The following is a 13,355-nucleotide window of genomic DNA, read 5'->3' as shown; positions in this document are numbered from 1 at the left end:
TCGATTTCTCCAGGATCCCATCATCAGACCCCGACTTGGTCTGGGAAAGACTGCAAGAAGACACTGTACAAAAAAATATTGGTACCATGAGATACCCACCTAAAGTTATATGTAATTTGTTTGTATTTTTATTATATAGTTTGATATCTACAAACTATTTGAAAAAATGCTGCTTATAAATTCTCATTGTATCAAAAGATTTACCATGTTATGTAGAGATGGGCCGAATATTCGGTAAACATTCGGTATTCGGCATATTCGGCAAGATTTTTAATGTTCGTATTCGGCCGAATAATTCGGTTGCTTTGCCAAATATTTACCGAATAAACAAAGTAAATAACTTATGCAGATCTTACGTATTCCATTGAATAATATTAAGCTCTTATTTTAGTAGCTTTCTAAGGAACTACCAAAAAGAGATAATTACCTATGCGTCAAAATATAAATACAATTGTTTAGTAAAAAAGTTGAAAAAACCATTGTTTAAGAGTTGAGAAGAGTTCAGAGTTGTTTTAACTAAGTTTTAGTTATCTACCTACTAATTCATAAGAGCATATGTAGTTCTAGTAACATACGTATTAACCATCAGTGGCGTGGCGTGAAAATTTTCGTTGATAAAGCCGGAGGGGTTTTCTCGATCTGTTAGGTATGAACTTCTACAGATATACTGGAGAATTTTAGGGAACCCGTAGGGGATCGAGTTGTATCGACGCCTCGCCACTGGTAGCCATTATCAATCATTTAATAGTTTTAATCTTAACATATGCCCACAACACAAGCCTTCTTGAGCTTACCGTGGGCCTCAGTCAATCTGTGTAAAAATGTCCTATAATATTTATTTATTTATTTAATTTATTTATATGCCTTCTAAATATGGCGTAACCGAATATTCGACCGAATGTTCGGTTCGGTAAGAGCTGAACCGAATGTTCGGCCGAATATTCGTATTCGGCCCATCTCTAATGTTATGTATGGCCACATTGGCCACTTTTGATCGTGGACAGTCTTTATTAATATATTGTACTTTCTTAAGAGTTTGGCCCTTCAAGGCACAAGTAGTAGCGATTAAAATACGTTGGCGCGAGAAGGTCTTTGCAAAACACTTAGAGGGATTCAAATCTAGCCGGTTTAATTGACTGTACGCATAGGTCGCATAGTCAGTGTATATAACATCAACTTGGAACCCACTATCCATAGCATGAGTATCATAATCGTTCAGAGTTTTTTCAACACAGATTATTAAAATATTCCCTTTATTTATTTTCCTTCTTAAGTTAGCTTTTTTACAGCTAAGGTGCCGCCAGCAGCGGGGCAGGGCCCAAGCTGCCGGTGGTTAGGGCTGCAGAGAGAGGAACCGTCGGACTATCCGCGCCGTGTCCAAGATCACCGCCTTCTGCATCTGGCCCTTGATCCAACCACCTAGCGAGAGTCTCTTAAGATGTTGGTCGAGATCGAGACTCTTCGCTATGAGACCGGTCGCTGAAACGACTATCGGGACAATGATCATCGAATCAACATCACTCATGGCGGTTATCTCGTGAGCGAAGTCTAGGTACTTACCGGACTTGTCCTTCTCGGCTTTCACGAGATTCTCGTCATGGGGGATGGTGATGGCAACGAGCACGGCCCGGCGTTGCGGTCGATTTATTATCACAATGTCAGGCTGTTATTATTTTTATCTGTGTCGGACCGTTTTGATTTTTGTGATATTCTTATTTTCATAGCTGGGCACCGTTAATCAAATAGTTAACTTCGTTAATCGCTAATCCGTTACTAAAAAAGTTAACTTCGTTAATCGTTAAAGCGATACATTTCGACAAATTTAACGTAAGTTAAAGTTAATCGTTAATCCGTTAACACGTGAAAAAAATTAACTTTTCTTTAAATATTTAGTTGCATCAGGTATCCACTATAACGCATTATATTTCTGTAAAAGGCCGAAGCACAGCTAGCCTATTGAACTCTAAGCTGCACGAGGAAGGCAGTGATCGCCTGAGCTACTGCCAAGAGCTGTGTCAGATGCTGGCGGTGACGGGACTGTTGTAGCACTTCGGGCGGTAGAGGCTAGGGAAGCGAATGTGGCCGTAAATAGGGCTCGAATTTGCTGCCCTATCACTACAACAGTCGCCATGGTAAAGCTTAGGATTCACCGAATCAAAGTTAGTAAAAGCAAATCTACGTGAAGAATACTTTTTAACCGCCTTCCAAATCTCAAAGGAAGGGGTTATCAAGTCGTCTTTGTTTTTTTTTTTATGTTTGTTCCTCGATATCTCCGTCGTTACTAGACCGATTTTGAAAATTTTTTTTTGATTGAATGTAAATGCATACAGATTGGTCCCATTTTTCTCAGAACCCAGTTCTGATGATGGGATCCTGGAGAAATCGAGGGAACTCCTCAAATCTGAAAGGCATACATATGGTGATTTTTGTGTTTTTAAAGGAACAGCATGCATTTACGTACGGAACAGTGACATTTGGTGCAGTGGAACTCCTGATGATAGTCAGAATGGAACTCCTCAAATCTGAACGGCACACTTATAGTGACTTTGGTATTTTTATAAGAACAGCATGCACTTACGTCCAGAACAGTGATATTTGGTGCAGTGGAATTGCTGATGATGGTCAGAACGGAACTCCTCAAATCTGAACGGCACACTTATAGTGACTTTGGTATTTTTATAAGAACAGCATGCACTTACGTCCAGAACAGTGACATTTCGTGCAGTGGAACTGCTGATGAAGAGTGAGCCGCCCCTGGTTAGAGTTCCGTTCTGATAATCATTCTCATCTGTAAGTACTTCAGAATCATCCAGATTTCAAAATTGGTTCAGAAATGACGGAGATATCGAATAACAAACATTAAAAAATATACATACGAATTGATAACATAATCCAACATTTGAAAGTATTTATCACCAGGACCCCAAAGGAAGGCGGTTTTTTTTTTGTTAACAATTATTTAGGTAATATTTCGGACGTTTAGCAATCGACATCGGTAAAACCTAGGATTTACCGGCAAATCATAGGATTTACCGGCAAATCATAGGATTTGCCGTACTTCGGGCTTTTATAGTAGCGTTCAGAACGTGTTTTTCGCAGCGCAGATGGCGCCAGTGCCTTACTAGATTAACGATTAACGGACTCTGAGAAAATTAACGGAAGTTAACGAGTCCGTTAACATTTTTTCAAGTTAACTTAAAAGTTAATCCGTTAATCGAAATGTTAACTTCGTTAATTAACGATTAACGGATTAACGAGTTAATGCCCAGCTATGCTTATTTTTAAAGACGCTAGAGCCCACAGAGCCCATCAAAAATTTCCAAGACGGACTTATTGATTATGGCGCAAAATAATTTTTAAGAAAAAAAAACCGTCGCCTTTCGGGTTCTGGTGAAAGCTACTTGCGAATGTTGGATTATGTAGAAATGTGTAAGTATTTTTTTAAACTGCTTTTAATGCTTTAATTATTAGATGGCAACACAAATGAATATACGTATAACGTTAAGGTTTGAGGAGTTTCCTCATTTCCTCATGAATCCGATTATAAGAAATCGAAGCTTGACAAACTTTGACTTGAAAACTCAATATGCTTAACAAACATAACTAAATAAATGTCACTGTTCTGAACGTAAATGCATGCTTTTCTTACAAAAATATTATCGAGATTCTCTTCCATGCCAGTAGTAGGAGGTAGGGCATAGCGAATAATATTCCGCTTTGTGTGGTAGGGCACAGCACAGCGGATATTGTCTCGTTCGAATCTAGAGCAGAGCCCAACTGGGGTAGTACCTCCGCCTTACAGAAGACCGCAGCCAAATAGCACTAGACCCTACTCATAGTGTTGTGTTCCTGCCGGTGAGTAAGGCTGCCAGAGCTCAACGAGGGTGCGGTGTGCTGATGACGGGAGGACTTACGGGACTAACTTGTTCCGTCTATTGTCCTTTGAGTCGTCGGTAACCCGAACCCTCCTTAGAACTTGTACATTCCCTTTTGCTGTGTTAAATACACAGTAAAAAGGAGTGCACAAGTTCCAAGGAGGGTTCGGGTTGCCGACGACTCAAAGGACAATAGACGGAATCAGCACACCGCACCCTCGTTGACCTCTGGCAGCCTTACTTACCGGCAGGAACACAAAACGAGTAGGGTTTAGTGCTATTTGGGTGCGGTCTTCTGTAAGGCGGAGGTTGGGCTCTGCTCTAGATTTGACCGAGATGATATCCGCTGTGCTGTGCCCCACCACACAAAGCGGAATATCATTTGCTATGTCCTACCCCCTACTACTAGAATGAAAGGTTTTCTGCTTAAAAAGAAAGCGTACCTAAGTAGGGAGCGAACATACCCAAGATACGCTTGCAGGGCTGCTTCTTTACAAGTTTTCAGTAACCTCCAGAAAGCATATACAAATGAGTTTATTCAATTCAATTTTTGTGTTATGGCCTCCATCAAATTCTTGATGATTCTGCCAATGTCAAGGTTGGATAAGACATAAGACACTGCCAGTATATTTACTTATTTAACGGCAAATTAGTTTAGCAGAGTGACGTTTATGAACGCACTCTTATGTCATATCTGTGGCTGTCACTTTTGACAGCTCTCACTTGCTAACCTCGCATGGCGACGGACGGACGTTGCTCCATATAAAATAATTGTGTTAATACTAATAAGTTAAATATTACTAAAATAAACACAAGTCTGAATTCCTCAAGAGTTTTATTCAAGAATACTACACTTTGCAAGGTAACTTATCTATATGATCTGCCAAAGAGCACTCGTCGTAGTTGTCGTCCAAAATAATGCCCAGAAAATTTGTTTGACATAATTCTTCAATAGGTTCATTGCCGAGAGATACACTAACAGGCTGTTTTTTAGCATTTTGATTGATAAATTGCAATTATATTACTATTTAAGTTACCTATCAAAAAGTCGAAAATTATAATGTCGAATATTATTAGCCCGAAAACGCTTCCCATTTTATTAATTGGCCTAAGTTTTGTTTGCCCGAAAGTACTTTTCCCCTATTATTATTTTCCCCATTCTTATTTCGCTGTAATTTGGTTTCGCTTATGATTCGAATCAACACATATTAAAATTCCGAAGAATCATTTGACAACTACTTTTTGTCGCGTAAAGTTTTTATTCCGAAATATTATTTAGCCGCTATATCAAAAGTTCGAAATTCGAATTAACATTTGTCATTTGACAGCTTTTTTTTATATGGCGTATAATTCGAAGCCGCTATATCAAAAGTTCAATAAATCCTTAATTTTCTAACAAAAGTTTGTTCCCGATCCTCACGGTCCCAGTTCTTACTTGACCTAAGAATCCTTGCCATAAGAGTTTATGGCAAAGGTTTATTTCTGTAGGGTCGCAGTTCTAACCTAACCTAACCCACTTTTCTTACGTTTGTTTCCGTGAGGGTCGCAGTTCTAACCTAACCTAACCCACTTTTCTAGCACACGTTTGTTTCTGTATGGTCGCAGTTCTAACCTAACCCACTTTTCTTGCAAATGTTTGTTTCTGTATGGTCGCAGTTCCAACCTAACCTAACCCACTTTTCTAACACAAGTTTATTTCTGTATGGTCGCAGTTCTAACCTAACCTAACCCACTTTTCTAGCAATCGTTTGCTTTTGTAGGGTCGCAGTTCTAACCTAACCTAACCCACTTTTCTAACACAAGTTTATTTCTGTATGGTCGCAGTAAAGTTCTAACCTAACCTAACCCACTTTTCTAGCAAATGTTTGTTTCTGTATGGTCGCAGTTCTAACCTAACCTAACCCACTTTTCTAACACAAGTTTATTTCTGTATGGTCACAGTTCTAACCTAACCTAACTTACTTTTCTAGCAAATGTTTGTTTATTCAGTTTCTATAAAATGATATTAGGGAAAATGACATTTCGATGTCACGTAGCATCGGATTTATGAAAAGGTGGTTAACAAATCGGTTGTCAAATGATAAAGTTGGCAACCGTTCTTCTGGCTATTGAGTTTCAGGAAAACGATAATGTGGCATAGCAAACAAGCGACATTTTAAAAATATGGCAAACAATGTATTTGGATTATAAAAATTCTGTCAACCGATTTCGGACAAGTGATAATCGGACAAAAGATTTTCGAAACATCGATAGGTTACCTGTTATAATGCATCCATGTTGCGATTGTAGGTATTGTTGCTAATTATTTATGTTATGTCGGATAAGTAGCGGAATAACAATAGATACATAATCAGCAAAAAGTATGCAGGCATGCAAAAGCAGAGGTCCTGAATTACTTCCCTGCGGTGCCTCTGAAAATTTACTTCCTGTCTACATTTCGTCACTACTTTGAAATAATCTCGTATCTCACGCTGTTCCTCAGTTTTCTTTTCACTGACAGACGAAGATATAAGTTTTTTCTTAAGTAGTGACGATTTGTAGTCACAGCACAGAATTACAGTTAAACCAGAATGAGTAGTTAGGTCAAAAAGTGTGTCCACATGAGACGTCATTGTTTGGGCTGGTGTCCCTCTCGCACTTACTGACAATGTCAACATTATTCAGTGACGTCATCACTGTCATACATTGGGGATACCAGTCAAATTTCAAAGTTACTACCAAATCTACTAATACCCATTTGAACATATTTTTTAATTATACAAATCTTTGATTTATTGGTATCAAAATAATTACATTATAATTATTTTCCAATTCTTTGAGATATATCGAAACCCTAGTTTGAATATAACCCTAAAATAATATAAGAAGTTATAATGTCAGGTAATATACAGATAAAAATACTACTACTATGATAACCTCATTAACACGGGCAACACGTGCGAGAGGGACACCAGCCCAAACAATGCCCTCTCATGTGGACCGTTTTCGCTAGTCTGATACGATCACCTTTCTGTCTCAGTGATAAGGTTCAATTTAGTATGGCAAAAAATGTGATTCCACAATCTAGTTTAATAATTCTAAATCTATGAGTCACAGTGGCTACACCTTTTATTTTTTATTAGATTATATTAAATGGAAAGTGAAGACAGAGTCTAAGATGGAGCTCGCCGATTCAGTAATAGCCTAATCACTCTCGCTTTAAACAGACCGAGGTCGTATTTATCTGGGAACACAGATGGTGGGAGCGCATTCCACAGTCCGCATCACAAAAGATGAGGCAATTTGTTTCGTGCGGACAAATGGAATATTAACCGCATACGGGTGCATTCGTTCTCCCCGCCTCGACGTCCAAAGATGGAAAGGAGGAGGGATTAGGTCGTGGACTTCTTGAGCGCACTCCCCAGAATATATCCGATGGAATATTGATAGACACGCGACTCGACGGCGATGTTCATCATCGAAGCCCTGGGTCATCGCCGAAAAGTCGATGTCCCTACGCTCTGTCGCATCCAAAGCCGCCTAAACGGCGAACTAAAAGGCTTTCCGTCTGAATGATTACTCAGATGAATCTGTCTGTAATTCTGCTTTTCGTCTACACTAGTCGCAGCGGCTACAAAGGCTCCTCGTTAGTGTGAGTCATCAGGTGCCTCCGTAAATGTGATTTTGTTTTATACTTTTTATCACAGTGCCTACAACTAAAAGGCCTTTCGTCTGTGTGAATCATTAGGTGATACTGTAAATGTGATTTTTGTCTACACTTGTAGTCACAGTGGCTACAACTAAATGGCTTCTCGTCAGTGTGAGTCTTCAGGTGAGTTTGCAATTCTACTTTTCGTCTACACTTGTAGTCGCAGCGGGTACAGCTAAAAGGCTTTTGGTCAGTGTGGATTATCAGGTGACTGTTTAGATCTGTTTTTGATCTACACTTGTAGTCACAGTAGCAACAATTAAAAGGTTTCTCGCCTGTGTGAGTCATCAGGTGTCTCCGTAAATGTGATTTCGTTTTAAACTTGTAGTCACAGTGGCTACAACTAAAAGGTTTTTTGTTAGTGTGAGTCATTACATGAGTCCGTAATTGATCTTTCCGTCTACACTTGTAGTCACAGTGGCTACAACTTAACGGTTTCTCGTCTGTGTGGGTCATTAGGTGCATTTGCAAACAATATTTTCGTCTACACTTGAAGTCACAGTGGCTGCAACTAAAAAACTTCTCGTCAGTGTGAGTGATCAGGTGCGAGTTTAAATGTACTTTTTGTTTACACTTGTAGTCACAGTGGCTACAACTAAAAGGCTCCTCGTTAGTGTGAGTACGCAGATGAGTCTGTAATTCTGCTTTTCGTCTACACTTGTAGTCGCAGCGGGTACAGCTAAATGGCTTTTCGTCTATGTGGGTCTTCAGGTGAGACTTTATATCTGCTTTTGTTCTACACCTGTAGTCACAGTAGCTACAATTTAAAGGCTTCTCGTGAGTCATCAGGTGCCTCCGTAAATGCGATTTCGTTTTAAATTTGCAGTCACAGTGGCCACAACTAAAGGGCTTCTCGTCAGTGTGAGTCATCATGTGAGACTGTAAATTTGTTTTTCGTTTACACTTGTAGTCACAGTGCCTACAATTAAATGGCTTCTCGTCAATGTGAGTCGTTAGGTGAGCCTGTAAAACTGCTTTTAGTTTACACTTGTAGTCACAGTGGCTACAACTAAATGGCTTATCATCAGTGTGAATCATCAGATGTGATTTTAATTGTGTTTTGCTTCCAAACTTGTAGTCACAGTGGGTACAACTGAAGGGTTTGTCGCCAGTGTGAGTCATCAGATGAGTTTGTAACGTTGATTTAGAATTACTCTTGTAACTACATTGATTACACCCGAAAGACTTTTCACTGGTGTATATAATCATGTTAGCCTTTTTACACCGTTTTTTGCTGCTGTGTCGTTCTATACCATCATAGCCTACGGTAGAATTATGAAAAGGTGAGTGAGTGTGTACGTGTTTCTTTAAAACCGACTTGTTCGTGAACCGTTTTCCGCAATGGTGACACTGGTAGCCGGTGGCGTTGGCGCTGGGTGTGTGTGCGGGCTCGGCGGCGCGCAGCTTGTACGTGCGGCGCGCGACCCGGCAGGTGCGCCGCGCCGCGTCCACCAGCAGGCGCTCCAGCCTGACCGAGCACGAGCGGCGCACACCCGACACCGCAGCAGGGGAGACGAGAGCGGACGCTGCGACACGATTATATAGCGCGGCCGGGGCGACTACGGGGCGGTGCGGGCGCTCCGGCCCCAGCACGAGCTCGTCCTTCACCTCGTGCTCGATGTACAAGTCGGCCAGCATGGCTGCCTCGCTCACGCCGAGCACGGCCGGGCTGTCCGACCACTCCTCCTTCACGCGCTCCTCTTCATCCAAGAATACAGCTTCTTCCTTCACAGGGGCTGAAACAATTGGTTATAATTACAATTCGACCAAGTTACGTATATATTTATTTATGTGTGTATGTCACTTTAATGACATCTAAACAAATTTACACAAATCACAATCTGTTTTTATTGATTTCCGTGAACTTTTAAGGGAAGGTTCTTTGGGCAAGTAAGCTAGATTCCTATAACTTAAAATAAAATATTTTTCCCCTCACTAGCTCGGAAACACTTATTTTGTCCTTTAATACCAGCGGGTAAAAACACATTTTATCCACTAGTGGGTAAAGTAATTTGACCTTGAATAAAGTCAATTTACTGCTTTAAAATTGATAAAAGGAGTTGAATCTAGTAATAAAGATGATTTACCACCTGTGGAACTACTAGAAGCAGTGATAAACACATTTTTTGCATTGTAGTTTCCTCGCTACAGTGAAGGGAAAAGTTTTGTGTTACACTCGGGTGCAAATGTATTTTACTTCTCGTGTGTTAAAAAACTCGCAAGTTCAGGATTCTATTCTCGAACCACTCGCTTCGCTCGTTCAATTATAGAATCCTTTCACTTGCTCGTTTTTCAATTCCACACTCGGCGTTAAAATACAACTTTGCCCCCTTGTATAACAAATAACTATTATGCAGTGCACGAAAAAATTAGAAGAAATATATGGACAGTAGTTATGTTTAAACATCATTTATATTTAATAAATCAAAGAGAACAATATAAACTAAATGACTTGACCGTGACCCCTTGTTCCTCGTAGATAACCAAGTTTGATAACTGGTTTTGTATGAGGAAAAATAATTCTTCCTAGCTAACTGGGTTTTTTCTTTTTTGCTTACCCCTTGAAGATTTTTTTTCTTTTTTGCTTACTCGTTTATGAAATGAGATTGTTTTTCCTCGTAGAAAACCGTTACTTTTTGCAATTTTGCTTTCAAGATGTTTTTTTTCTTCTCAGCTTACCCGGTTTTTAAATGGGATTTTTTTTCCTCAAAGAAATCCATTATTGTATGCAGTTTTCTACGAAGATTTTTTTCTTCTAAGCTTAACCGGTTGGTTAATGATTTTCTACAAGGAAAATAAAATCCCATTTCATAAGCGAGTAAGCAAAGAAGAAAAAAAAATCTTCGTAGAAAACTCCAAAAAATAATGGTTATCTACGAAGAAATAAAAAATCCTCTTTCATAACCCAGTTAGCTAGGAAGAATTATTTTTCCTCATACAAAATCAACTATCAAACTTGGTTATCTACGAGAAACAAGGGACCGTGACATCACTCCTCAGTATTTCATAGTAATAACATAAAAGCAAATTGTTTTGATAGTTCTTAAAAAGCTGATTTGACTAGTAAGAAACTAGCCTATTACAGTTAATTTATTATTAATTTATAAGCCTATTAAGTTTGATCCAGGTGTGAGTACTATTTTATGTATTTTATGTTCCGCCACACTATTTAATATAAGTGTACCATGTTTATTCATGTTCATACCCTCCTGTACGATTGATATGTTTAGCTAGGCTGTAAATGTTAATTTAAGGAATAAATAAATAAAGTAGAAATAAAGAATTTCTCTAAGAAACCAGTGTCTTAAGCTTAACCATAACTCTTACTGGATATTATATTCAATAATTCAACAAACCTAATAGTATTATTTTGTTTTGACATGTGCTGTCAGATACTTGACACTAACTTAAGGTTCTCCCACATAACACTTATTTAAGTCATTTACTGGCTGGTGAGTGGTCAAAGCTATATACTGGGTGGTTCCTGTTAATGAGCCTAATGATGTGTCCAATTTAATGGAAAACAAAAAAAAACATGGTGTATAATAAATAATATAAAAGATTTAAGTAAACATAGAAAGGCAAGCTTATCCCTAAGTGGCATTTCTTGCAGCAAAGCAAACCCTTAGAAATGATCAACCACTGTAAGGTGAGACCAATTAAAAATAAAATTTTGTACATACATTAAATACAATAAGGCTGAGGATTTGTTTAGTTTAATTGTTTATGGCTAATTAGCAAACAAAACACCTACAACATGTGTGTTCAGTCCAGGGTTCGAGGATATATAGTAATGAATTCTAATTCTAATTCTAATACGACATCCGGAAAATTGCGGGCCACAACTGGATGAGACTAGCTCAGGACCGGGACAAGTGGCGTACTAGAAGAGAGGCCTATGCTCAGCAGTGGGCGATAGAGGGCTGATATGATGATGATGATGAATTCTAATTAACACAAGTCAAATTAAATTCTTTTGAAAATATTTCAACTTGTGCTATCTTAAAGTAGTCACACCACTATATATATATAAATTAAAACCGAAATAAATTACACATATGAAAGATAAAGTGACCAAGGCCTCCAGTAAATAAATCCAAGCCTCCAGGAAATAGGCATCTGCCGCGATTGCAGGGTACGCTGGTTCGATTCCAGCCTCAGGCACTGGAGGCCTTGGTCACTTTCTCTTTCATAGGTGTAATTTATTTCGGTTTTAATATATAGTAATGGATATAAATATCCGATACTTATAATTTTTTTTTAAATATCGCAATTCAAAAATGTTTTAAAAAAATGTAGCAATGTTGAAAATACAATTTTTATGTGTTTCTTACTGTTTTTCTACCAAATATCATGTTTTATAGTAGATTTTTCCTTATCTAAGTAGTATTCCTAAATAATGGAACAAAACGCAAACATGTCTTAAATAGATATTTGTCATAAATATCCAATATTTTGATATTTATTAGAAATATCGGATATTTTCGAATCCTGGTTCAGTCTGACAAGCAACAACACTTCAATATATAAAAACAAGGTTATTTACAACAATGGTGTACATGGGATCCTGAACGAAATTAACTAAGGATTATATATAGAGAGGGGTTCTAAATTAGAATTCTGAGAGTAGTGTGGCGGCGGACAGTCTTTCATCCGTTGACCACAAACACTGGAAATGAGTGAATTTAATTTATAAATGATGATTTCTTTCCAAATTACTTCGAATGTTTTAGAACTCTTTTATTGTATATTCTGTGTGTATTGTGGCAAGCAAATAAACGGATATCTATCTGGCACGCAGTAGTTTGCCAGGAAACTTAACGCGCGCTATTATGATAAATATTAATAACATACATCAACAGATCACACAAGTATAGTGAGTAGTGGACATCGGGGTAGATCGCGGTTATTATTGTATGAGCTTACCCATTTCCGACTGGTCCGTCTCGGGCTCCAGCTTCACGCGCGCCGGCGACATGCTGCCAGACTCGGCACTCGTCTCCATCTCCCACTCTCAAAAGTTATACTTTTGTGCTCAAAACATCTTACTCAAGATGTTTAGATGTGCTCCTATCGAAACAAATACGAAATGAAAATATTGCAAGTAAAATACGCTTTGAGATGAAGACAAAGACGCACAGCCACTGCCACTGACATACACAGAATTATAATTAAAAATTAAATTATTATTGTAGGTCGATGCTGACATATAAGTGAAGTGGCCAAGTGACATTCAGTATTGACAGCTCAATTCTATCGTAGCTCCGTCTTAAGGGCCACACCAGACGAGCTGATCAAATCGGTCGAAAGGAAATTGTAATATAGCCTCCAGGCTATGAGGATGAATTGCGATGCGAATTCTTGGAGCGTAAAGCTAGGAACATACTACGCGGACGTCCGTCGTAAATCGACCGCGGACGGGGATCTGGACAATGAATATACACTTAACCGTGCAAACTATCGGTCGACGGACGTAGACGTGGCCTTGAGCACATGGACGTCCGATCGAAATCTGGCTCGCTGGATGTTTTGTTCCCTGCACACTGATCGGTCGCGGTCGCGGTCGATTTACGACGGACGTCCGCGTAGTATGTTCCTAGCTTAAATATCGCGACCAGGGTAATCTTGGGGCGGAGCGATAGTCTGTAATGGTATTACATTTGTTAAAATTAGGTAGTCACCTGGAAGTGCGAAATTACACAATTTTCTTTGGCTCGACAAAATCTCGTCTATTTTTTTCAATTTTAAAGCTAGGAACATACTACGCGGACGTCCGTCGTAAATCGACCGCG

The 13,355-nt window shown here is 39.0% G+C and overlaps 1 protein-coding gene across 1 annotated transcript; it reads right to left on the bottom strand.

The window, feature by feature from the left end:
* Positions 1-6,993: 6,993 nt before the first annotated feature.
* On the bottom strand, positions 6,994-12,698 carry LOC125239159 (gastrula zinc finger protein XlCGF57.1-like). The gene is made up of 2 exons (XM_048146667.1): positions 12,490-12,698; positions 6,994-9,299 (listed from the first exon to the last, which is right to left on the bottom strand). Exons 1-2 carry the CDS (start codon positions 12,566-12,568, stop codon positions 7,486-7,488), a joined length of 1,893 nt encoding a protein of 630 aa, XP_048002624.1. The 5' UTR covers positions 12,569-12,698; the 3' UTR covers positions 6,994-7,485.
* Positions 12,699-13,355: the final 657 nt, after the last annotated feature.

Source organism: Leguminivora glycinivorella, chromosome 25, assembly GCF_023078275.1.
Source record: "Leguminivora glycinivorella isolate SPB_JAAS2020 chromosome 25, LegGlyc_1.1, whole genome shotgun sequence".
NCBI classification, from domain to species: Eukaryota; Metazoa; Arthropoda; class Insecta; order Lepidoptera; family Tortricidae; genus Leguminivora; species Leguminivora glycinivorella.
This window is presented reverse-complemented; position numbering and strand designations above follow the sequence as displayed.